The 27,676-nt window shown below is 41.1% G+C and overlaps 1 protein-coding gene across 1 annotated transcript in view; it reads left to right on the forward strand.

The window, feature by feature from the left end:
• SDK1 (sidekick cell adhesion molecule 1) overlaps positions 1-27,676 on the forward strand; it is an 822,147-nt gene that overhangs the window by 284,075 nt on the left and 510,396 nt on the right. The window contains exons 2-4 of the mRNA XM_073791836.1: positions 1,597-1,756; positions 16,387-16,493; positions 18,639-18,786. Of these exons, the coding sequence (XP_073647937.1) occupies positions 1,597-1,756; positions 16,387-16,493; positions 18,639-18,786 (415 nt within the window). The remainder of the gene's footprint in view (positions 1-1,596; positions 1,757-16,386; positions 16,494-18,638; positions 18,787-27,676) is intronic.

A 27,676-nucleotide genomic window follows, 5' to 3' on the forward strand; every position in this document is an offset into this window, starting at 1 on the left:
GTACCACATACTGTCTGGGTGGCCTTGAACAAGTTAGTTTCCCTATGCCTCTCTTTACCCATCTGTAAAATGGGTATAATAATGGCATCTATTTTGTAGGGCTTTCATGAAAATTAAATCAAGTAATACATATAAAGCACTTGGAACAGTTTCCGGCATAGTAGATACTCAGTGAACACTAGCTATTACTGTTAATTTTGTTATTATTGTATTTATTCATTGAACGAATATTTATTCAGTATCTACTTTGTTCCTGGCATTGGTTTAGAAATTCAGAAGTGATTGAGATCGTGCATGGGAATCCACTGGGTATAAGTCACGGTTTGTTAGGGCGTGTTGGTGGGAGGAGCTTGGTGAACCCGAAGGATGGGAATGCATCAGCTTTTTGCAGGGAGCTGGGGAGGAGCACTCGGGGTGGAGGAGGAACACAGGCAAGCCCCCCCCCCCCCCCCCCCCCCAGGGAGAAAGGGCTTAGCCTGGCTTAAGAGTGAAAAGCAGAGTGTGCTGGAGTGTTCATTCCTGAGTCGAGAGGGTAGGAGGCCTGAAGGATAGACATACCGGATTATGTGGGTGTACCCTGGGGATTTTATTAGAAAAATGATAGAGCTAGAACTGCAAATAAGTCTCCTATGTTCATACACTTTTTAAAAATTAAGGAAGCATCATACAAAAATTGCACAAGTCAGATACAGGATGACTTTCTATGAATTTTCACAAAGTGAATGGCCCCGTGTAACCATGTTGACAAATGGGTCTTGATGTGCTCTCCACGAGCTGCCCTGTTACACACCTGCCAGCATCCCCATCCCCCAGAGGTAACAACGCTCACCCTGACTGACCTCTAACACCACAGACTAGTTTCGCCTGGTTTTGAACTTTTCTGAACTTTTGCATGGAAGCATATGCTCTAATTTTTTCCTGTCTGGCTTCTCTCACTACACATACGTCTCCATCCGTGGTGTTGTGTGTTGTGTGTAGCAATAGTTGGTTCGTTCCTGTTGCTGCAGGCTGTTCCACTGTATGAACACACGTGGGTTTCCAGTGTGCTAGCCCCCTGGGTGTCACTGAAGGAGACAGTGTGTGTGTGAGACGAAAACTGGATTGTGATGCATGTCATTTATGTATATGTGTTAATCTGTATGTATATGTATATGTATATGTGCTTATCCTAGTTACTTTTTTTTTTTATAACTAAGTGAAGGTTATATTTTTCTTTTAGAGCCAAGGTATATACCCTTGATTGTTACTTTGAGAATATAATGCCTAGTTAAAACCAAGGCTTGCATCAGCAGAGATTGCCCAGTATGCCGTAAGTAAGTATTAATCACAAGTGGAAATAACTTGGATGAACTTGTCAGGTGCTTTCACATGGTGCTGTCATAGAGCATTCAGCCTTTTGAAATATTGTCTAGGGTATTGCAGGTTTCTAGGGGGTCAAGGATAATTTGCTACTTAATTGGGCCAAATAGCCATCATTTCTGCTTTTTAAAATTAGGTCTGTTTAAACAAGTGATTGATTAATTGGATGAATGACATTTTCATGTGCACTTCATTCAGTTTTTTTCCTTTCTTTCTCTTTTTCCTTTAATATTTCAGATGACGTTGTGCCGTATTTTAAAACAGAGCCGGGCCTTCCGCAGATTCACCTGGAAGGGAACCGTCTCGTTCTCACTTGCCTTGCTGAAGGGAGCTGGCCCTTGGAATTCAAGTGGATGCACAACGACAGTGAGCTCACCACCTACACCAGCGAATATAAGTAATTGATTGCTTGAAAATAAGATTCTATTTCAGGTTGATGTGTCTAGAATATTTGCCTATTGGCCATAATAGCGCAAGCTGGGGGAATATTGGATTTAATTTGTAAGGCATTAAGGATTGAAGGCATAGATTTGAACATATAATCAGAATGTGATTTACTATTCTGATACAGGTTGTATGCACACTTAGGAAGCCTGTCATTATATTTGTGAAAGTAAGCCCGGTAGTGAAATCACCAGACCAAAGAAGCTGTAGTTACAGAGGAATGCAAGCAGCAGCTTTAGCCTGGTAGGTTTGACTTCTTGTGGCAGCTCTCCCACCCACCAGCATTGTTCCTGTCTGAGGAGCGTGAATGCTTAAACAGATACCTTTAGGTCATAGCTTCTGGAGCTCTGATTAGTCAACAAATGCCTTCCTGGCTAACTTTCAGAGTTGGGGTGGGAAGAAATGGGACTATGGGAGGATGGACATGAGTACAGCGTCTACACTGAGCAGGAAAAATGAATATTTATTGAACACCTGCCATGTGCTAGGTACTGGGGACTGAGTACAGAGGACGGAGATGGGGGAGACTGGAGATCAGGTTATATCTGAGGTGCAGCTTCACCCAGGAAGCATCAGGATCAGCTTCCCAGCCTTACCTCCTTGCAGTGCTTGATGTTTTTCTAGTTTTGTATCTTTTTACCTCCTGTTCTATGTGAGGATTATGCTGGATACTCCAGTTCTGAGTGGGATGGAGAATTAGCAACTGCCTAAACCAGTCCCAGAGGCCCCCAAATCAGCAGAAATCAGCAGTACCTTGCTCTTATTTAAATGAAATAAGAAAGAGAATTGGCTGTCTAGAGATATTTTTATTTATTTATTTAAACATAATCTTCACTCTTGATTTATTTTTGGCTGCGTGGCATGTGGGATCTTAGTTCCCCAACCAGGGATCGAACCCATGCCCCCTGCAGTGGAAGGGCAAAGTCTTAACCACTGGACCTCCAGGGAAGTCTCTAGAGATATTTTATATAGAGTAATGATCTTCTCAACATGGGGCATAGCCCACCATGCACTCTTTACCTCAGAAGTTATAATATGGTGGTCCATGAACCACATTCAGCCTGCCTGGAGCATGGTGTGGGTATTTAAAATATCAGTTTAAAAATATATGTGGATATATGCACAGTAGATATTTCTTAATTGATTGCCAGAATTTAACACTTGTAAGATTTCACATAAAAATCTGCTTTTCAGTCCCTCTTGAACAGTCAGCAGGCATGGCTTCCTGGGTTTGCAGCCCCACACAGAAGCTGGCGCTGGCAGTGCTGTCCTGGGGTACAGGCATGGATACCCAGTTCTCAGCACTCTCTGGTCCCCACCTTGTGCCCTGCTTGCTTTGCCCAGTCCCATTATCCACCTGCCCTGTTTAGACAGAGGAGTTTGTGTCCTCCTCTTTCATCATTAGGCCTGTACTGTCAGAGGATCTGCTGTTGTGAGAACAATTTATCATAATAGTTAAGAGCTTGTTGAAATCAAACAGACCTACGTTTGAATCTGAGCTCACCACCAGCTAGTGTTAGTGGTATGACCTCGGGCAAGAAGCCTGTTAGCCCCACTTTCAGTATCTGCAAAATGGGGGTGATCAAACCTCATTTGTGGTGGTGTGAGCATTAAAAGGCTCTAATGTATGTAGAACAACATATTTTCTGGCCCACCAGCAATCAGTTAATACATTCTATTAAATTCTATTTTATCATAATATGACATGGAGCTTGGTTTGTTAGAAGGGGTATTAGAAAGCAAAAAAAAAAGTGAGCTTAGAAATGAGAACCATTATGAGCAGTGGGCTTCGATGGCAGAGGACTTGAGTTCAGATACTTCTATTCAACTTATTATCTGTTTGACTTTGGACAAGTTATCTAACCAGTTTGATCTTACTTTTCCCATCTGTAAAATGGGTATAATAAAACCCACCTTAGAGGGTTCTCATAAAAACTAAATGATACCATGTTTCGTATGCCCCAGGGAGAAGGAAGTGAGGTTTCAAAAGAATCCATACTGTTTTTCCTCATAAAAAGAAGTAGTGATGTGGGTGATCTGTAACAGTGGTCTTAAACCTGGGGTATATGCCATGGACAGTGGCAAAGGAACAGTTTTTTAGATCTTCAGTTTCCACGTGCATGTTTTCTGAAATTGAGCTACCTGAGAACATGCTTCTGTGTTGGCACCTGCCAGTTCTCTTTTCATACCTGCTTTGTGTTATCTCTTCCACTTCTCAAAAGAAGGACACGCCTTTCCCAGTGAGTCTTCTTTGAAACCACACCTTCAGGGTGCAAGACAAGCAGAGTTTAAAATATTGGGCTTGAAGAAGCCTCTTTTAAACATCCCATAGAAGAGCTCCTTGCCTTCACTCTATACATACTACTTTTAAGGGCAGAGTATGACACTAGAAATGGGATCTTTTGACCAATCTTGGGGTTTTCTTAATTCAGATGTATAGGTGGTCAGCAAGAACTGTACCATGTTTTTGTGAACAACCTTCCCTTTTCCCTTCTCCAGCCATCATCAAAGTATATATTGTGCCTCAAGGAACGTTTATGAGAACAAAGCAGAGAAACATCTGCAAGAGTTACCGCGGGCAAGAGGCACCTTGTTTTATCCAGGCTGCAGACTTAGTGGAATGCGCTGTGGTGTACACACACTTCCACATAATAGAATTAGAATTTTCAAGATGTGTTAGAAATAAAAAGCCCTTTGAGAAATACTCTTCCCTGAAACACACTTGTCTTCGTTTCACCTACCCAGAAGTGAAAAGAGCTCGGGGAGGCTTCAGTGATAGATCTCAACGAGGAGGGGGTGAAAAGTTCTGTTTATTTTCATCAGATCAATGTGCCCTCCTGATGTAGAAGGACCATGCACTATAGGAAAGTTTGTGCTTTGTATTTTCTCATTCATTCGGAAGACACTTCCGTTAACTTTTGCAAAAAGATATCATTTGCTATTCTAAATCCATATGCATTTTTATCACTTCAGTGTGTTTTGCTTGCTGGTGTGCAGCAGCCTCTTCTCTGCTTGTTCATGTCTTCGTGTACTCGTTAGATTTAAACTAACTGTATGCAGATATGTGGCCAGTACCTTCTTTTCTTTTTGTAGTAAATGTCTACCCAGTTCTGGTCATTCTAATAGTAAATAACTTTACCTTCAATAAAATGTGAAGTAATTGAATAAACAGACACTTTCAAGAGACATATCTCCTTCTAAGTTTTTAATGTTTAATAATTATTTTTCAAAATTTGTAATACATTGATGTTGTTTTCATTAGCTGTGTGGTAACAATAATTACAATCCACAAGTAATCCAGATGAAATTTTTTTTAAGTGCTTAGACCATTTTGACAAAAGGAAATTCTTTTTAAATTACCATTTATTTGTATATTTTTATTTCAGAGAAGTATGTTGAGTAATAAATAATATCTTTCAGGCATAGAAAAATGTTACATTAGAATAAAATTCTGTGGGATAAATGGATTTAATACTCAAGTTCAAAGAGTAAAAAGAAACAGTATGAAAGCTCTGTCAGTTCATTTTTTTTTTTTTTTTTTTTTGCAGTACACGGGCCTCTCACTGTTGTGGCCTCTTCTGTTGCGGAGCACAGGCTCTGGATGCGCAGGCTCAGCGGACATGGCTCACGGGCCCAGCCACTCCGCGGCACGTGGGATCTTCCCGGACCGGGGCACGAACCTGTGTCCCCTGCATCGGCAGGCGGACTCTCAACCACTGTGCCACCAGGGAAGCCCTCTGTCAGTTCATGTTTAACAAATAGAAAGTGTGTATATCAAAATCATTATATTAACTTCCATTGGATACATTTAAAACAGTGTGTGACCGTTTTATTTTAAAACATATACTATGCCATTATTATATATGCAACTATTTAAACTTCTATATGATAGAACAATTTTGGTGTCAACTTAAAAATATGCGAGGAGGGCTTCCCTGGTGGCGCAGTGGTTGAGAGTCTGCCTGCCGATGCAGGGGACGCGGGTTCGTGCACCGGTCTGGGAAGATCCCACGTGCTGCGGAGCGGCTGGGCCCGTGAGCCATGGCCGCTGAGCCTGCGCGTCCGGAGCCTGTGCTCCGCAACGGGAGAGGCCACAACAGTGAGAGGCCCGCGAACCGCAAAAAAAAAAAATATGCGAGGAGATTGAGCTCTTTTTTGCCTTGCTCTTTGCATCGGCTAATTTACCTGTTAACCTGACACACCCTGGATAATCCTCAAGAAGACAAAGCATTGTTGCTTGATTGAAGCAGGATTGAGAAGGTGGTTCATTATATATGCACCATTAAAACAGGGTAGATGTTTCACTACCATTTCACCAGAAACTCGTTAGGAAGATATTGGTTATTCTGAAGCAAAAACGGTTTAGGTTAGACGTGATAAATTATATTCTGTTCACTGAAGGCTTCAGACACTGAGATGGGTTATTAAGGATCCATTGTATTTTGTCATCATTTTTTTCAAGATATAAAACCTGTCTAAAAATCTTAGCTATTTTTTCAAATTACTCTTTCATCTGCTTCCTTCCAATAATCACCTTCAGCTGTCATATGTTAACCTTCAGGAGGCTGCTGTAAGTCTCAAATTGGAAAACATACTCTATAAAAACGGTAGCTGTTTCCTAACTCCACCTTTTGGTGTCAGTTATGAAAGTGCTAACCCTAAAAAAAGCAAATATTTAATATAAATTCAGCTTTTCCGTCTTTGACAAAAAATAACATTTTCTTGGCTGCTTGTGTTATAAACTACACAATGAATTTTAGTAAGTTTCAAATGTTATATTACTCATATTGATGCTTATATCCATGTTTAGGACAGGTGGCTACACTGAGAAAATGAGAGTAGTTCAGTAATTAAACAAAGTTGCTTAAGTGTCATAGGCAGATTTGTACCCATTTTTTTCCCCCAGAAAATAGTTACTGTAAATCATTTTTTCTACTTTGGGATAAAAAATATTTTATAATTATATTCAAAATATATATATATGCCCAAAATTTCTAGTGCTAGGCACAATACTCATTCCAGCAGGAGGAATAATTGGATACTCTAAACTGCAGAAAATCTTATAGTCTCCTTACATGATCTGCCTCTGGTTCAATTTCTGTTACAGTAGAAACAGTAGAAATTTGATGGATATTTATCTATTTATTTCAGTAAAAAATAGGAATGGTTAAGGGAAAATTTACTTTTTCTTATGTCCTATAAAAGGACGAAAATTCTACAATATCAGTAAAATTTATTAAGTACCTGGGAATAACCTTTATAAGAAATGAGTAGAACATGAAGAAAAGTAGAAAACCTCACTGAGAGAGTTGAAGGAGAATTCTAGATAGGTAATCTAAACAGCCGTAACACTGGACAAAGTATATGGAATAATTGTTTTCAAGATACTGGACGTCAGGCAACCGAAGGTGTAATGGCTGAGAGATGGAAAACCAGCAAGGTGAGCCCTGTGATTGCTCGGGTTACTGCCCTGAGAGAATTTCCAGGTGTGGCACAGAGAGGGAGAAAACAGGTGAAACCTGGAGGGATCCCTGCGGTGAAGGGAGCCGAAAGTTCAGAGAGATCAAGGCAGAGTACTGGAGAGGAGAGAGCTGTGGAGAGAGTGAACTCTGGAGATCCTCAGAGGTTCTTTGTCTAGTATTTAGCAGATTATTCACCAGCACATTCATGTAAAGAGACTGCCCAAGACCAGGGCCCAGGGACCCAAAAAGTGGAGGCAGTAGTTCCCCAGGTTCACACAGCGTGAGGTTCAGTGCCTCTTCTCAGCAGCCAGACTGAAAAACTTTGTAATCCATGGGGTTATTGGATAAGGGTACACAGAAGTGTCCTGGGTCTGTAGTGGGGGTTACTAACCCTGGACCGAATATAGCTCTGGTCCTGCCTAAGAAATCTTAAAAGCAAGACCAGAAAGCATCAGACCATTTCCAGGTATCTTTGCGGCACTGGAGAAGGAAGCTCAGGAATATTTATAGGAATACAGAAATATCCAGCACCAAAATTTACAATGTCTAGAATCCAGTCAGAGATTATCAGGCATGTAAAGAAGGAAAGCGTGACCCAAAATGAGAAAAATCAATCAACTGAAACCAAACCAAAGCTGACACAGATGTTAGGGTTAGCAGAGAAGTGCGTTGAAACGTCATAACTGTACTCCATGTGATCAGAATGTCTGAGATGAAAAACACATTGGGTAGGACTAGCAGCAGATTAGACATGCAGAAGAAAATATTAGTCAACTTTAAAATATAGCAATATAACTCTTCAAACTGAAAGGCAGATAGGAAGAAAAAGAAATCAAACACAATGAAAAGACCATTAGTGAATTACAGGACAACGTCAAGTGGCCTAATATATGTATAACTGGAATCCCAAAGGAGGCAGGGGTGGAAAAGTATTTGAATAAATAATACTGAAAAATTTTTACATTTGATGAAAACTACAAACTCATCAATGCAAGAAACTCAACAACAGATCCCAATAATGGAGTTACTAGCCACTGCAATAAGAAAAAGAAATAAAAAGCATCTAGATTGTAAGAGAAGATGTAAAAATGTATTTTACTGAGGGTTACATGATTGCAGAAAAAGTGATATTATCTTTAAAAAGCTGCTGAAATTTATGTGTTTAGCAGTGTTACAAAATACAAGATGAGCATACAAAAATCTGTTATATTTCTGTATACTAGGAAAGAATAATCTGCAATTTATTAAAATTTATAAGTTTTATTAAAAATATCTTATATATTTTTAAAATATCTTCAAAAATCTTAGAGATAAATCTAACATGAAATTTGCAACATTTTTACACTAAAAACTAAAGCGTTGCCTAAGGAAATAAAAGAAGACTTAAATAAATGGACAGATATTCCATGTTCATGTGTCTGAAAATTCAGTATTACTGCCGTGTCAGACTTTCCCCGATTGATCCCTTGCCCATATCCTTTAGGCTTGAGACCCTGAGACAGAACTTCATCACTAAGCCATGAGTTAGACTCCTATACCTGTTCTTTTATTTTGTTTTGTTTTGTTTTGTTTTGAATCTGCTGAGTCCCCTACTCATCAGGAAAGGTCCGTTTAATTGAGAACCCTTTTCTTAAGTGAAACGCAACCAGTTGGTTTCTTCATCAACCAGCCAAACTGAGTGCGACTCCCACCTACAGCTTCCCACAAAGGGCTGAGTTCCCCAGGTTGTTGACCTTCAGTTTTCTTAACCTTGTTTACAGTCATTCTTTTCTCCTGGTTCACTCTTCATTGGTCCTGTCCTCTGGGAGCTGCCCAGCTCACAACAACAGGTTGTATTTTGGTTCAAATGAACTAGTCTTGCCCATTTTGACTAAGTATTGGGTTGGCCAAAAAGTGCCTTCAGTTTTTAAGTAAAAATAAAAGACACATTTTTCATTTTCACCAAGAACTTTATTGAACAACGTATTCACGCATTTGTTCCACTACCTTCTGCCGTTTTTCAGGCAACTTCATAATTCCGTCTTCCCAAAACTTTCTATCTTTTTGAGCAAAGAACTGTTCCAGGTGCTTTTATAGTCTTCCAGGGAATTGAAATTTTTTCCATTAAGAGAATTTTGTAATAGACCTAAATAAATGGAAATCCAAAGGTGCAATGTCTGCTGAGTACGGCAGATGAATCAGAACTTCGCAGCCAAGCTTTGGCAGTTTTCGCCTGGTCATCAAAGAAACTAGCAGCCTTGCGTTACCCTGACGGAAGATTATGCGTTTTCTGTGGACTGATTCTGGACGCTTTTCGTCAAGCGCAGCTTTCAGTTGGTCTAATCGCGATCAGTACTTGTTGGAGTTAATCGTTTGGTTTTCCAGAAGGATCTCATAATAGAGGACTCCCTTCCAATGCCACCATACATACAACATCACCTACTTCGAATGAAGACCGGCCTTTGGTGTGGTTGGTGGTGGTTCATTTTGCTTGCCCCACGATCTCTTCCATTCCACAGTATTGTACGGTATCCACTTTTCATCGCTCGTCACAATTTGTTTTAAAAATGGAATGTTTTCATTACATTTAAGTAGAGAATCACATGTGGAAATACAGTCAAGAAGGTTTTTTCTTCGCTTAACTTATGTGGAACCCAAACGTCAAAGCGATTAACATCACCAAGCTGGTGCAAATGATTTTCAACGCTTGATTTGGATATTTTGAGTATGTCGGCTGTCTCCTACATGGTATAGCGTTGATTGTTCTCAATTAATGTCTCAATTTGATTGCTATCAACTTCATCTGCTCTACCCGACCGTGGAGCATCTTCCAGCGAGAAATCTCCAGCACGAAACTTCGCAGACCACTTCTGACACGTTCGCTCAGTCACAGCACTTTCTCCATACACTGCACAAATCTTTTTGCATTTCAGTTGCATTTTTACTTTTCTTGAAGTAATAAAGCACAATATGACAAAATGTTGCTTTTTTCTTCTATCTTCAATATTAAAATGGCTACACAAAAATTCACCAATTTTGATGTCGTTTTTTAAATGCACGCTGATATGACAGCTGTCACATACAGTCTAACAAAATTGTTTCAAATGAAGTTAAAGACAACTAAGTGCTACTAGAGCCATCTTGCAAAAAAGACCAAATGAACCTTTTCGCCAGCCCAACCCAGCAGAACCCTTCACAGTCCCAGGGTGCTTAAGGCTTGGGGTAACTTTCTTATTTCTTAGTGCCCAAGACGTGCATGGTTGGGCACTTGGTGTAAAGCTTTCAACCTGATTTTGGCCTTTCTTCTATATCACATGGTTATATTTAGGAGCCCTGGAACTAACAAATGAATGTTCCATTCCTAAGGCATCACGTCCTTTTGTCTATTTGTTTATAAGGAAGGGGAAGATAAACTTTGGCAGGTAAAAGTGTGTGGACTATTCTCATCTCATTCCTAGTCAAAGTATCTGACATTGATTTCCAGGGCTTAAAGTGGTATGATTCTGTGCTCTCTTGTTCGATTTTGATCTCTAATATTAATATGGTGTGTCCCAATGCTTATATCTCTCCCACAGAGTTGTGTATCTGTTTCTGATTTTAATTGACCATCTTTTCAACTCCATGTGGTCATAACAGATATGATTGTTTCCGGAGAATTTCTGAAGCAGAGTAGCATTGACATTTTACAAGTTCTTACTGGAGATGACTTGGATTTGAAGAAGTGATTCCATTTGGGTCATTCATCTCAGGATCATCGTGGGTTCTAAGTGGAGAACTTTAGCCAGAGTGACCAAACAAGTCTGTAACATGATTTCAAGAAGTGCTTCCACGAGACAAGTGAAAGCTTTTTCATTTACATTTCTAATTCGCTTGTGCTAATATTGCGACACTTAATAGCTTAGGTCTTCGTTCCGTTGTGTTTTGGTGTGGATCATTTTGACTGTGTAGAAACTAACATTTCCCCTCATATTTTAACCCTTCATATAACGGTTCTAGATGTTTTTTTTTTAATATCTCTAGAGAACCTGGCAATATAAAGAATTAAGTAAACAGAGATGAATAAAGGACTTTTAGCTCTAAAAAAAATCTCTGTCTTTCACAAAGATTTTCTGAAACTCCATTCTTACTGACTTGAGAGAGCATTTTCTCCTAATGACAGATCTGACAGACTAGTTCCGGTCATGTGTCCATGTTTACCAAAATGTGAATTTCTCCTTTACTGTCCCTGGTTTGATAATAGAAGGTAGGAATGGAGGAAGAATGAATGATCCCAAAACATTGTTACTGTTAGAGAAAATCACATAAACCACAATCCCAGAAGAAGATTCTTAGTAACTTTTCAATGTTAACTCTAGAAATTTTGAATTGGTGTTTATAAGTGACTATAAAATTTAAATGTGGTTATTCCTGGTATGTGGATACCCAGCATGCAGTTGATCCCTGGAGGGCTTACAGTCCCCAGATTTATATTCCCAGACAGATTCCATAGATGCTTACTTAGCCCATCCCCAGCAGGGACCTGTTTATTGCCTCTTTCAACTTAATGCAGAATTTTAAGTAAATGAAATAGAGATTAAAGGACTTTTGTGAGGATGATGTTCCTGTCGGCTAACTTGCATCTTTATTATGCTGTTTACTTTTTAACTTCATACTGATTACTGTAACTCTTTGGAAAGGATTCAAAGCATAACCGTCAATTTGCTTAACATCTAAGACCTGTTAGTGAGCTGGACACGTGTCCGTCTCTTTGTTAACAAGTTTCAGTCTGGATGTTTCATTTCACTCTTTGCTTGTGGCAAAAGCCTGCTATGGACTCATTCCACTTTTGACTGTTGCTGTATTTTAAATGTTCATATAGGAAATTTATAAAAATAAAATTGAAAATACAATTATTTGTAATCTTGTTTCCAAAAATAGGATGGAATTAGTCCCAAGAAGGATATAAAGGGCTTAGTTCTGTATTTTTTTTTTTCTTAAACCTTTTTTCACTTTAAAGATAATAATGGGCTTTGGGCCAAGATATGAAAGTTTATTATAGAACGTGGTTGTTTATTTTCGTGCAGAATAGATACTTTCATACCAGAATAGATATCTTCATACTTTAATTTTTAAAAAATTAAAGCTGTGGGGAATAGTCTTGTCTGGAGTGGCATAAAATGAATGTAGACCCCCCCCAAAAAAGAATAAAACCTTATATCTAATTTTAATGGGTATGAAAATTCTTTCTCATGGATCGAGTTATGTCCACTGACCTTAGAGGGAGAAGTATGGGTTTTCTCTTCTATATCAAAGATGTGGTTTCGTTATTCTGAACTGTGACAGGTCTCTGTAGACCTGTGTGCTTAGAGCATTTAACTCTTGTTGGGAAGAACTGCTCAACAGTAACTGTTCCAAAGCAGATAGTATTTTGTCAGACATTTTCTAAAATTTCAGTGGCTCATGGCAGGAATACTCCTTATAAAAGATTAATTAGTCTCAGTTTTGGGGGGACTGTTTACCACTTAATGATTCTTGGTGGTTAGCTGGGAAGCCATGATTTTTTAAAAAGAGATGATTCAGTGAGGCGTTATTTGGGTTTTTCTGTGACCATGGTGAGTACCTAGTAACTTCAGAAGCTTTTTCAACCAAAGTTACTTTGGCTACATTCTGGGGAGTTCTAGGACAAGCCAAACAAGCCCTCTCTCGTTGAAACAAAAAAGGAAGTTGTCACCTGGACATTGGGTTGCTCTTACAGTCACTGGGCTGACTGGACATTGGGCAGGACCAGAGGGAGGCGAGCCCATCAGAGCCAAGTTGCCCCAAGAGCCAGTCCCACAGGGTCCTGCTGCTGGTACTGCTGGACCCTGGTTGCCACTGCTTGAGCCACTGCCCCTATGGGCCCTGGACACTTGCACCGTTCCCCAGTCCAGGGCTCCATGGCGCCCCACCGCTGCTGCTGTTGGACAGATTCTCCTTTAGCCCTGCCCCTGTGCATCACCAGCCCCAGATCTGAAAGCCCAGCGCACGTGTGTGCAGTGGTCCTGTGGTGTCTCATTCCTGTGCCCTGCTGATGTAGGGGTCCGCCTCCACCAGGACTCACGGTGGAGAACCCTGCAAATATAAGAACATGGTGCAGACCCCAGGCACACAAAAAATGTCAGATATCCTCTCCAGGCAGGGCTAGTCAAGCGATTGTTCACAGACGGAAATGGACCTAAAACTGCTTCTTAGAGAAATTCTAGAGTTGCTCTTGTTGCCCATTCCGAGTGGCAGTTCGGAACTGAGGTAGTCTCCTACGTAGCAGCAATGAGCGTTTAAACCCTTGGGTTTGTTGTGACTTTGTGTTTGATTTTCTTTAATTTGCTCTTCCTGATAATGAACTAGCCCTGGAAAAGGTTCTGTTAGTCTAGTAGATTCTGCCTTGAAACAGTGAATACAAACATTCCCAGCTGTGCTTATTTGAAACAGGAGCAGGCATTTTCTATATTTGAGTGGCATATGGTGCTAGGATTTGATCATACTTATAAGGAGCCAGGAAACTTTCTCTGCTTAAAAATGTGTGTTTGTAAACAGTAGGCTTCCAGTGAATAGTCCCATCTGTTGGGTAAACATAATTTGTGTAGGAATTCCTGTAATAGGTGGAGTACTTTGCCACTTTTTTGTATATTTTTTCCCTGGTGAGACATTAGACTAAAGAGACAGTACAAAACAGCATATGCCTAATATTCAGTTTTGTATCTGTTTCTCCCAGTTGTTTGAAAGCAGTGCTGTTTTTGTGCATTAGTACACAGGATTACTATAGAAATTCATAAGAGTATAAAATCTAGGGCTTCCCTGGTGGCGCAGTGGTTGAGAGTCCGCCTGCTGGTGCAGGGGACGCGGGTTCATGCCCCGGTCCGGGAAGATCCCACATGCCGTGGAGCGGCTGAGCCCGTGCACCATGGCCGCCGAGCCTGCACATCCGGAGCCTGTGCTCCGCAACGGGAGAGGCCACAGCAGTGAGAGGCCCTCGTACCACAAAACCAAAACAAACAAAAAAACCAAAACAAACAAACAAAAAGAATATAAAATCTATTCAGGATACTGCAAAAAAGGAAAAATGAAATGAATAACAATCGTATAAATGTGGTTAGCTTGCAATGATGAAACTGCTCTTGTAGTTTTTCAAATATGTACTCCAATAACTTGTGTTATTTCTTTTCCAAAAGCTTTTATTGACTTTGTTTTAACCTAATCTCAAAATCTCTCCTAATTACAATCATAGTGTGTAATCAAAGCTGCTCATCCTTCTAGTCTTGATTTGTAATTTAAATAAATGGCATTTTGACTCTTTGTGTTCAGTTTGGTATTGTCCTGATTGTCTGCACTAATTAATTTTTTGTTTGAGATAAACCATTCCTCAGAATAGAATAAAATTTTGAAGACTGAGACTCAGCAGTATTTTTTCATAAAATATTTTATTAATCTTGCTCGTAAGATCTCAAGATGGTTATCAGAGGGTAGACACGCTCTGATTAATATTTGCTTAATACTGAATTACCTGTATTGTCCAAATGTTTCATTCATTTAAAAATTATGCCTATCAGTTCCTTTTTCCAGTTGACTAATTGGACATACTTGAATAAAAAGAGGCGCGATTAGTTGGATATAGGTGATGTTAAGGTATGTGTAAGATCTGAGCAAATGAAGCATACCATACTTGGTGCCTTTTACCTGATTTTTTTTTTTTTTTTTAGGTTTCTCTGATTATACTTTGTAAGAGGAAATATTTTTAACTTGAAGATAACTATTATCAGAACATGTTTTTAGAAAGCATAGCATCACTGTGTTTTCTCTTTTTTTTGGAAAGCAGGCTCCTATTTGATTGGGTTTTAGCTCTCTTATTGTTTCTTAGGATAGGCACCCTCCCATGTGTGAAAATCAAGCCTTAGTCTTTTATTGATTGATTGATTGACTGATTGCTGTGTTGGGTCTTCGTTTTGTGCGAGGGCTTTCTCCAGTTGCGGCAAGTGGGGGCCACTCTTCATCGCGGGCCTCTTACTATCGCGGCCTTTCCTGTTGCGGAGCACAGGCTCCAGACACGCAGGCTCAGTAGTTGTGGCTCACGGGCGCAGTTGCTCCGCGGCATGTGGGATCCTCCCAGACCAGGGCTCGAACCCGTGTCCCCTGCATTGGCAGGCAGATTCTCAACCACTGCGCCACCAGGGAAGCCCCTTATTCTTGATTTTTGGTGAATATGGCTTAGAAACCAATTAAATGCACTCTTCTAGGTAGCACAAAAGGTTTGAGCTCTGGAGCTGCAGAACTCACATGAAGTGGTCCTCGGTTGTACCTCCTGCTTGTTCATGGATTTAAAAATATCCTGAATTGTAAAACTAACCATAAACCTAAACCAGGGCTTTTATGGAAACTGTATCTTCTAGCTACTTTGTCCCCCCTATAAAATTTACTGACGTTTTTAGAAAGGCATTGATTTGAGGGATGGTTGCTTATAGTCATAGGAATGGAAAATACAAATGAAATAACCTCCCAGTCAATCAAAAAAGTTTTAGAAGTTAATGTCAAGCCATATGTGAAGTAAGGAAAGTGTGTAAATGGTGTTGGGAGATGTCTGCTCGCTGTGGGGACTGGAGAGGGGAGTTGTGCCCTGATGTCACTGCTTGCTTTGCCTGAATGACACCTGTGTCTCATCCTGCATTGTTTGAACTTTGATGCAGAATGACACAACACATTATGTGAAGACCATTGCCAGTTCTAGAAATAATTTTTAGAAATTCTGAGAGATAGAATTATAAAAAAAACATTGAAAGGTCTGGTTTACTTGGAATGATTTTTAGCTATTTAGCAGTTCTTATTCAGGCAGTTTTGAGTGATATCTATTGATACTACGTGATGGCACAGGGGTACAATGGTGAACAAGACAGTTCCAGAACCTAGCTTCATGTGATATTTACAGTCTAGTTGGAGAGACAAATAGCAAGTAAATAATCTCACAAATCAATTGCAGTTGCAGTAAGTGTGTAGATCAGGGAAAGCTTGCATAGATATTAGTTTATCAAAGATTCAATATTTTTGGTACTAGATACCAAAGTATACTAGATGAGATGCCAAGGCTGGCTGCCTAGGTACGGAACCATTAACACTGCTTTTTGGTGTTTGGCAGGTATGTTATTCCATCTTTACAGAGGCTGGATGCTGGGTTTTACCGCTGTGTGGTTCGAAACAGAATGGGAGCCCTCTTGCAGAGAAGATCAGAAGTTCAAGTCGCATGTACGTGACCACTGAAAAGATCTACAAACGTTAAATAACAAAACACTAAGCAAAACCACTTTAACCACGGTGGGAGTCGAGTTTCTATCTTGGGTTCTATTGGAATAGTATAGTTCCTAAAATCGATTGAGAGAAGTAAATAGCTAATGCAGCTGGTCTGACGATGATCTGGGGCTAATGAGGTAAATGCCACTGTTTTCAATTCAATAGATAAGGCTCTGTTGAGGATTTAGAAAATGAGCAAGATGCCTTCTGTTTTATGAGTTAGCTGCTCTTAGCTTTTATCATATCCAGGTTCAGATATTTTTAAAATAAAAGATTAAATCCAATTAGTTAAATTTTATCAATTCATATTCAATTCTTCCCAGTGATTTGTTTAGAAATCCTTCAGCTGCACAACAAAAAGTACGTGGATAGCATGTATTAATGCTGTAGTGAATTAATTCTCTACTGGGCAGGCCATTGTGGAGAATGAAACATTTGAAAGTAACTGGAGGGGATATCAGAACGCAGGGGCCTTGAATTTTGGTGTAGTCTTTAGGAGGATGTGGAGAGGGAAGTTGGCTGATGCAAAACATTTAATACTTTCCTAGTCCAAAATCTGTGATGGGTAGGGTCCAGCTAAAATGGCCTGTAGGCTTTATTATATTTTGAATTTAATACCAAAATGTCTCTTCATTTAAAAGAAAGCAAGAAGTGTTAAGAAATTTTAAATTACATATAAATATGTTATAATAGATTTAGAGAACTCTAAAAAGCTCCTAAATTGGGGTGTGTGAACCAATGATGACAATATTTTCTCATATGTCATTTTGACCCCAGTTAAGGCTTGTGGTTTTCAGTGTTACTGTATAAATTAAAATAATTTCTAGTTATTCTACTTTTCTATGGTAATTACTAGTGACTGGGTAAGGTGCTGTTGCTATACATGTTTAGTTATAGTTTTAATTACTAGGGAGGCTTACATTTTTCTGAACCGTGTTGGTGAAGTCACTCAACTAAACCTGTCTTCAGAATAATTCAGAACTTTTATTCAATTGAATAATTGAAAACATAATTCATAAATAAAAAATTAAGGTCAATACCCCAAACATATTTGAATAAGCTTAGAATTTATTATATTTAATAAATTGTTTAATATAATATCCTTGTTTCTATCCTTTACCTCTAGCGCTAGATTTTATCTCTTTTCTCCTTCTCTTTGATAACAAATTTCACTTTATTTTAAAATAACCGTGCATATTTTCCTAATCTGTTTCATTTGTTTCATCTTTTCCTAGGCTATTAAACACTGCTTGTAACATAGTCAATAATTTCTTCTGGATCACAAATCCGTTGATAACAGAGATCTTTTATGGACTGTTCCAAATTTATATGCGTTCAGACAAAAATGTAGTGTATATGCCGTATCAGCGTGTGTGAACATATATCTGTAGCTAATCATAATATGGGAATTCTTAAAAACTATCAAATGGTACTGATTTAAAAATTGGCCACATATACCCACATTCTAAAGACCGGGGTTTTTTTCCTGTGATCTCATTTTTTAAATGTTGTAAACCAGTAGCACAAAGACTGGAACAAAACCTACCTGCCCCCGATTAAGTCAGTAGTATGGGGTTTGGAGAACCCTCTAAAAATTAATCAATGGTTAAATATTTCTCCCAAAAGATCTTTTAGGGAGCATTCACCCCAGAAACAAAGAAAAGGAGAAACTGAGCAGGACAGCGGCGGGTGCCTGGGTAGAACCAGCTGGAGAGATCTGGGAGCCGGGGGATGTCTGAAATCATTTTATTATCATTTCTGGGAAAATGCTTCATGTGGCATGAGGATGCTTTCCCACAATTTATTTCAATATTAAAATTGGTTGCAAACATTTCATTGTATTATTGCAGCGACACAAAGACCATGAAGTTCTGCTGATTCGCGCACTTCGTGGGTACTTTGGAGGCACATGCTTTGCCTTATGCTCCACTTTACCACCCAGTCTGCACTCATCAGCATTACTGCTCGCCTCTGGTCTTACTGCTTAATTATAGCAACATTGGTGACTTTGCAATAAAATATAGTTATTTCCACCTTTGACCTCCCACCCCCTCAAAAAAGAATTTTCTGAAACTTAAAAGGTCTGATTTTTCTTTGCAGATATGGGAAATTTCGTGGATACAGATCAGAGAGAAATGGTCTCTCAAGGACATGCAGCTGTACTCAACTTACTGCCCATCGCCAGCTGCCCCAGACCTCAAGTGACTTGGTTCAGAGAAGGGCACAAGATTATTCCAAGCAACAGAATGTAAGTTGTTCCAAACTTTAAAGTTTAAAATACATCTCATTACACTTGTTGGTACCATTTCCATATTAAGTATACCAATTAAACTTTGAAAAGACTAACCTGGTCTAGTAGACCTACCTCAATCCTTAATAAACAGCTATTTGAAGACTGGCTTGGAAATTTTTAAGCAGTTTAAGAAAATTGGCATGTGATATTATTCTTTAATATGCCGCATAGCCTAACTAAAGCACCTTTACATACTCTTTATGGTATTTTTTTTCCTTTTTTGAATGCACTTCTGGGATGTCATTTTCATCCTGAGTTGTGTTTAGCGCCAAGTACTGATTTAATGAGCGCTCGTATTTACTCATAGAGCTGTGGGGTTTTTCCCTCTTACTGAGCCGTGTTTGATGCTACTTCCTCTGACGATAAAACAGTAATTGCTGCTTATTTCTCTCTATCCTTTTATCCTACCATGACAGTTTTATTTCCTTTTGTCTAATTAGTGGTTCACGCATCTACTGCAGAGTAGTTGCCTTGTGATTAGTTCAGCATTATTTCAAGGTGTTCTTGCCTATTTCACATTTAAGATATTTATCTAATGCCAAACAGTTTCTGCATTTGGAGCTTTAAGTGATTAAAAAGAACATTTGGTATATATTTTATAAGTGGGCATTTTGCAAGGTAATTTAAAGATAATATACCGAATATAAAGACTTTGAGGATGGACGTTTCTGAAAGAATTGTGAAATGCTATAAGCTTGGGCTAAACGTCAAATATTTATGCCATCAGATGGTTGCACTCAGACAAAAAAAAAATTGTGAGAAGAAAATGCGCTTTTTTTCCCCCAAAAAGGATATGTGAAGGCAATTGGCTGAACAGTTTTCAAACGTGCTCTCTCCCCATCTGAGCATCCGTGCAGTCCCTTCTCTGAGTCCAGTGTCGCCGCTCTTCCACTCGGGCGTCAGAGCTCTGCTTGAGCCCACACAGTTCTTAAGCTTATTTAGCAAATGTTTCTGTTTTGGTTATTGGAAACAGGAAAAATATTGAAATATGTAAAATCCATATTTTAAGATTCTAGTAAAAATATAAATTACGTTGGAAAAATGGGATAACTTCTATCCTTTTTCTTTATTTTATTAAAAGTTGCTTATGTATCCACCTTTATATTCATTCCAACTATAACAAATGCCTCTGGAGTTGGGGTGAAACAAAGACGAGGATCAATTTCTCATTCTCTTAGAAGACTGTTAGGCTCAAAAGAAAAAAGCAGCTGAGAGAGATTCTTGTGAAATATTCTGGAAGGTCCTAGTGTTGAGCACAGTGTGGCTGGGCAAAGGTGGGATGAGTGCTGGGGAAGAGTTGGTACAAGGAGGGGTGGGTAGATTGAATTAGGCTTCCTCTCAAACACTGGAGCTTCTAACTAATGTCAACAGTGGAAGGATTATTTTAACTCAGCAGCGTACAACTACAGAGTAATTCTTTTGTTAACCTGTGGTCTAGCTATGTTCGTGAGACAGCATTTACTCAAGAAGTATAAAAGGATACAGAATGAAATAACTCTTAATTTTATAAGCTGGTTTTTCTTTAACTTGCAAGTTCTTGCTAAAGACTGTTTAATTCCCGGTGAGCTAATAAGGCAAAGACGCCAGTAGGGCTTTAACTTAGCGTCATAGCAAACAAACGGTCTGCTTACAACCATGAAGCTATTGATGAATCTCCAGTCTCAGTGGAATAATATGCCTGTATAGCTTTTTTTATTTAAGAGATGAGATGAGGCTGATCATGGATATTTACACTTTCTCAAGGTCCTTTAGTTTCATATTTTCCACCTCATCATCACCCCCATATTTATTTAAGTACCTGCTGTGCAAGATACCATAAATCAGCACTTGCATGGTTTTCTCCACAAGTTTATGCATCATTCAGAGACGTATTACTTTACACATCTAATAAAGTTCAGCTTGGACATCAGATGGAAGGGCATTTATGCCTCTGCCCAGACGGTTGGCAGACAGAACTCAGATGGCATTAGCTCTGTTCTGTGCCACCAGGTATCATTTCCAAATGGAACGTCTGGCTCAAAGTGTTCTGCACCTGTCGAAACAGGTCAAGCCTCTCCTCCTGCTTTTAGCCTGGTTATCTGAGGTCAGCTCCCTAACACAGGGGAGAGACGTCCCTTTGTCATGGGGAGGGAGAACCTCATCTTGCCACCCCACCCCTGTATTTTTTAATATTATCTCATGACCTTAAAACTGTGAGCTTTAGGCTTTTTCTTCATTTTCAAGGGAAACAGTAAGTTTAATGTTCCTCAACTTGAAAAATGAGTTGAGTAGTCTATTAATAATTGTAACAGCAGCTGTTATGTATTGAGGACTACTCTAAACATACCTTCTGTAATCCTCACGTTTGCCTTCTGAGGCAGGTATAATTAGCCATCGGAACTGAAGATTGGAGACGTTACATGACCCACCCAAGGGCACACAGCTGACAAATGGCAGAGCTGGGACTCAAACCCATGTCTGTCTGGCTATAAATCTCATGCTCTCTTCTGCATCAGGCTAATTCTTCTTTTCACTTTACTTTGCTGAACCTTCTTCGTGCTTTTGCTGTATTTTCTCCTTACACTGCTTTCAACTTTTTCCTCCCTTTTTAGAACACCAGGTTTCAATTTGAAATGCTATAGGTTAGCCTGGGTTTGCCGTGAGCCACGGACTCGCGCACACACACCCCCTCGCCAACAGCGAGCGCCCCTGCATGTGCATTGTTTATCCTTTCCGTATGAGGTCTGTTGCTCCCTGTCTTCAGAAATTTTTGACAAAGAGAAGGCAAATGTGGCCCTCCAATTAAGGCATGGACTTTATTAAATTCAGAGGTCTAGGGGGAGATGGAGACAGAAATTATCTCGATACAGGGATCATCAGTTACCTTAGCGCAGGGTGGATGGCAGCGAGAGACACAGGGGTGATGACCATGTGCAGAATGCGGCACCCTGTGAGGGGCTCCTTGTTCTTCGGCTGCATATTGTTGAATGAAGAATAGACTGTGTAGGGCTTCCCTGGTGGCGCAGTGGTTGAGAGTCCGCCTGCCGATGCAGGGGACACGGGTTCGTGCCCCGGTCTGGGAAGATCCCACATGCCACGGAGCGGCTAGGCCCGTGAGCCATGGCCGCTGAGCCTGCGCGTCCGGAGCCTGTGCTCCACAACGGGAGAGGCCACAACAGTGAGAGGCCCGTGTACCGCTAAAAAAAAAAAAAAAAAAAAGAATAGACTGTGTAGGAAAAATAGCAGAAATTCATCATCATTTCCAGAAGAGTCGTGGCACCTGAGCTGCTTCACATTCATATGAGAAAGGCTGAATGAAAAACTAGCAAAGTTCTGACTGCAATTTGGGCATTGTTTTTCATTCATTCACCAGGTCCTTGTGCAGGGCATACTCTGAATAGACAGCAGTAAACAAAAGAAAGATCCTGTCCTCAGGGAGCCTACGTCCACCTGGAAGGAAACAGATGCCAGCCTGATGAGTGTAGGATATGCCAGCTGATGACACGTAGTGAGGAGAACACAGAGCAGGGTGACAGAGTAGGGGCGCAGGATGGGGTGGTGGCCATTTTAGACATGAAATCAGAGAAGGCCTCTCGGGTACTAGACTATGAGCAGAGCCCTGAATGAATCCAGGGAGTGAGGCACAGGGGTGTATTGGTGAGAAGACCATGTGTGAAAGCTCTGAGGGAGGACCGTGCTGGCGTGTTTGAGCAGCAGCAGGGAGGCCAGTGGGGCTGGCGTGGAGCCAGGGAGAGGGCTGGAGATGAGGTGATCAGGGCCCTGGGGCCAGATTCCAGAACCAGATTACTTAGCCATAGTGAGGAGCTGGGCGTTTGCTCTGAGGATCTGAGCAGAGGAGTGATGCAATCTCACTTGGTTCTTCTATTAAGAATTATGTTGAGAACAGGGACTTCCCTGGTAGCGCAGTGGTTACGAGTCCGCCTGCCAACGCAAGGGACACAGGTCCGATCCCTGGTCTGGGAAGATCCCACATGCCGCGGAACAGCTAAGCCCGTGCGCCACAACTACGGAGCCTGCGAACCACAACTACTGGAACCCACGTGCCTAGATCCCATGCTCCGCAACAAGAGAAGCCACCACAATGAGAAGCCCATGCACCACAACGAAGAGTAGCCCCTACTCGCCGCAACTAGAGAAAGCCCGCATGCAGCAACAAAGACCCAACACAGCCAGAAATAAATAAATAAATTTATTAAATTTAAAAAAAAAGAGGGAATTATGTTAAGAACAGGCTGTAGGGTGGGTGACAGAATCAGAAGCCAGGAGGCCTGTGAGGGGTTTCTGCAGTAATTCAGGTGGCTCGGATCAGGGTGGTGAGAAGTGTCAGATGCTGATATAGTTTGAAAGTAGAAACAATGGGATTTCCCATTGGACTGGATGTAGGGTATGAGAGGAGAGAAGCCATGGGTAACTCAAGAATTTTGGCCTCAGCAACTGATAGGATGGAGTTACCATTTCCTGAAATGGGAAGATGATTTGGGGTGAAACAGTGCTGGTCTGTGTGCGGGGGGTTGGTGGTGGTGTCTGAAATTCGTGTCGGACATGTTAAGTGTGATGTGCTAGTAGGTGGCCAAGGGGGTCCAGTCGTTAGATAGTTGTATATATCAGACTCAAGGTTAGCCAAGAGATCTTGGTTAAACTTGGGGGTTGTTGCCGTGTTGATATTTATAGGTCTTTAAAGCTGTGTATGGACTACATAAGCCAGTTAGCAAAGCCCAAAGAGTTCTATCGTTTCACTTAAGATGCCCTTAGCTGCAAGTTACAGAGGATGGCTCTGGCTAAGCAAAAAGAAAATATGTTGGTGTATTTAGAGAACTACAGAACCAAACCACCAGAAGGAGAGGACAGGGTGGTAACCAGGGCTGCTCCCAAGGCCCAAGGAGCAGGGACCAAGGCGGCACTTTCATGGCCTCCCAAGGATATCCAGGTCCTAATGTCTGGAACAGTTGAATTTGTTAGGTAACATGGCAAAGCGGGTGAAGGTAGCAGACTCCGTAGGGAGCTAATAAGTTGGGGAGGTGGGACAACAGCAGTCTCAGGCCAGGAGCAGTTAAGCTGAGGGTCTACACCCATGACCTTCACGTGCCAGGCTCAGCAGCTCTTTCTCTCAACATCTCACCTTGAGTCTTTAGCTAGTGAGAGTCATGAACCCCGTGCTGTATGTGTAGGTCCTGTCTCCGCAAGTGGTTTTCACCTCCCCTGGGTATTGACCATCTAAAATGTCTTTGTTTTTATAACTCTGTCTGGCCTGGTGTCATGCAGAGCAGAAATGCAATATTGGAAAGTGAATGAATGAATGAAGAAATGTGAAGAAAAATCATGTAATATCTGTAAACATCCTCACCAAAAAAGGGAAAAAACGGCACAGCAAACCTCAGGAGAAAACGGTGCTGATGAAGGAGAAATATATCTTGGGAAAACAAACAGTATTTTGAAAGAATTGAGAATAAGTTATACTCAGAATTATGAATTGGTAATTATAGGTTTTATTTATCTGAGAAGATGAAAAAAGTGCCTGTTTATTTTTCTGATTTACTGAATCCGAACAGTTAGTTTGCTGTCTTTGGGTATCAAAGATGATTATAGCCTTGTCTTACAAATACAGTCTAATTTGATAATAAAATTGTTCTGTGTTATTTCAGTTTAGATAGATGTTCTTTGTTTCCTTATATTTCTCAAAATATGAAATGTGAATGTTGCTGTCATGCAGTATTTCTCTGACCTCCGGGAGGTAATTTGTGTCGGCAGTTATCAGATTAGGACGCAGAAACTCGTCCTGTGCAATTCCATTCTTTTGCTTAATTGCAGGTTCTTGTGCTCAAACTGCATCCTGTAGCCTACCTGACAGGAATGTGTAAGCACAAGTGTACTGGCATGTGTTTTCCTAGGAATGCGTGGTTTATAGATTAAATATTTCAAAGCTCCAGTCAGCTTTGTGAGACGACTTGCCAGGAATGATCTGAATTGTGAAGTATGGGCAGCAAACAGCATTCCAGGTGACTTAGAAACGGTCTGACTCATGATTGTCTATGCTTAAATCCTTGAACATCCATTCACCTCTTACCATTTCAATTGCTGCAAGAAAGATTTGTTTAAATTAGCACATGTATTGGAAGTCACAGCTTAATGCTTGAAGGAAGTAGATCTGGTTGTAATGATATTTTTATAGTTAACTGGGTTTTCAAAACAATATGCTTTTAAAATTTTTATATTATGTTTTGTAGGCATTTTGTGAATGTTTATAGAGTATGTCTGTACGTGTGAATTGAGTCATATTTGGTATAAGTAAAAAAAGACTAGGAGATAACGGGCTCCAGACCTGCTTCCACCATTAATTCTGACCTTGGGAAACTTACTCTCCTTTGCCTCAATTTTCTCATGTCAAAAATGAGGAAGGTTGGGTTTCCCTGGTGGCACAGTGGTTGAGAGTCTGCCTGCCGGTGCAGGGGACGCGGGTTCGTGCCCCAGTCCGGGAAGATCCCACATGCCGCAGAGCGGCTAGGCCCGTGAGCCATGGCCGCTGAGCCTGCGCGTCCGGAGCCTGTGCTCCACAACGGGAGAGGCCACAGCAGTGAGAGGCCCGCTTACCGCAAAAAAACAAAAAAAACAAAATGAAGAAGGTGACATGAAAGACCTCTGAGGTCCTTTCTGGTGTTCACACCAGCTATGCTCATGGGAGGGTGCTCAGGGCCAGGCCTGTCTCTCCCTCCCTCTCTTTCCTCCTTCCTGCACTCAGTAGATGCTTACTGAGCACTTGTTTTGTGCCAAGCACTGTTGTAGCTGCTCGGGACAGGAAGCAGCATGAGGACATCGAAGCTTCTGCCTTCGCTGAGTTATGGTTCAGTGTGGAAACAGGTTAATAACCAGGGTTCTTTTGGGGATGATGAAATCTATGAGGGAAATGGAGGGCGGGACAGGAGAGAACTGAGCGGGAGGGGAGGGAGGTGGGCACTCTGCCTCGAGTGGTCAAGGACGCCTCTCCATGCAGGTGACATTTTAAGGTGACACTCTATTGAGTTGTAATTTACATACAACACAATGTGCAGATTTTAAGCACACAGGTTGATGAATTTTAACAATTGTGTACACGGATGTAATCCCTACCCTAAGCAAGTTCCCCAGGGCAGTTCTTACCCCTGGTCCCTGCCCCCCGCACCTGCTAATCTCGTTCTATTACCATAGGTTAGTTTGCTTATGCTAGAATTGCTTCTAAATAGAATCATGGCATATGAGCTCTTTTGTTTCTGCCTTCTTTCATTCGACATAATTTCTGTGATATTCTCGAGGTGGTATTAATAATGATTGTTATTAAATATTTTTTGAGTACCAGGCACTGTTTTAAGTGTTTTCTCTATAATGATTCATTGAATCCTCACAGCACCCCATGGGTTGTACTGTTATTATCGTCACTGCTGACAGGAACGACAGAGAGAGGCCAGCAGCTGGTTAGTGTTAGAGCCTTTGACTCTTGAGCCCACACTTTGCCTCTGTGCTGCCCTGCTCTCTCGGGCTCATGTCTGAAAGATCTAGCCGTGCACACATCTGGAGGACGAATATTCTGAGCACCGGGGCCACATACATGCAAAGGCAAATACAAAGCCTGTTGTGTTTGCTAAACTGTGGTCTGGCGCTTAGGGCCTCGTGAACAGCGGGCGAAGAGAGTGGAAAGAGGAGGGGCCGAGAAAGGAAATGGGATCCTGGAGGTGCCAGAATATGGAAGGAAATCTGAGTTTTATTCCACATACAGTGGGGCGCCTTTGGAAGAGCTGTGGTTTTAGTTTTTGGAAAATTGTTTGAAATTGTGCTAAAATATGTGTCGCGTGACATTTACCGTCTTAACTGTTTTCCACGTAAAGTCAGCGGCATTAAACGCATTCACATTGTCGCGCCGCCATCACCACCACCGATCTTCGGAACTCTTTCGTCTTGTGAAACTGCAGCTCTGTCCCCGTTAAAGGGTAACTCTCCACTCCCCACTCCCCCTGCTCTTGGCACCCACCCTCCTACTTTCTGTCTCTCTGAATTTGACTCCAGTGGGTCCCTCATATAAGTGAAATCATACAGTATTTGTTTTTTCCTCATTTTTAATTAAACTTAATATTTTGAGCTAATTGTAGATTCACATACAGTTGTTAAGAAGTAATACAGGGAGATCCCATACGCCCTTTAAACAGTTCCCCTACCTGGTGAGGCCTTGTAGAGCTGTAGTAGAGCTCACAGCCAGGTGAGACCTCGCAGAGCTGTGGTGCAGCATTGCAGCCAGGTGAGACCTCATAGAGCTGTGGTGCAGCATCACAGGTGAGACCTCGTAGAGCTGTGGTGCAGCATCGCAGCCAGGTGAGGCCTTTAGAGCTGTAGTAGAGCATCACAGCAGGTGAGACCTCGTAGAGTTGTGGTGCCGCGTCATAGCCAGGATATTGATGTTGATACACTCAAAACACAGAACAGTCCCATCACCACAGGACCCCTCACGTTGCCTGTTTAGTAGTTGCCTGCTTTAGTAGTTGCCTGCTTTAGTAGTTGCCTGTTTAGTAGTTGCCTGCTACTTTCCCCCAGCCTTTGTCCCCACCCTAAATCCTGGCAATCATGAATCTGTTCCCCATTTCTATAATTGTATCATTTAGAGGATGTTTGATAAATGGCATTGTGCAGTCTGTAAGCTTTTAGGGTTGGCGTTTCTCACTCAGCATAACTCTCTGTTCAGGTTACTGCACGTGTGAGTGCTGGGTTCCTTTTTATTGTGTAGTTTTCCATGGTGTGGACATACCACAGCTTGTGTGACCCTTCACCAGGTGAAGGGCATTTGGGCTGTGTGCAGTTTTTCACCCTTATGAATAAAGCTGCT

This window comes from Tursiops truncatus, chromosome 15 (genome assembly GCF_011762595.2).
Source record: "Tursiops truncatus isolate mTurTru1 chromosome 15, mTurTru1.mat.Y, whole genome shotgun sequence".
NCBI lineage: Eukaryota > Metazoa > Chordata > Mammalia > Artiodactyla > Delphinidae > Tursiops > Tursiops truncatus.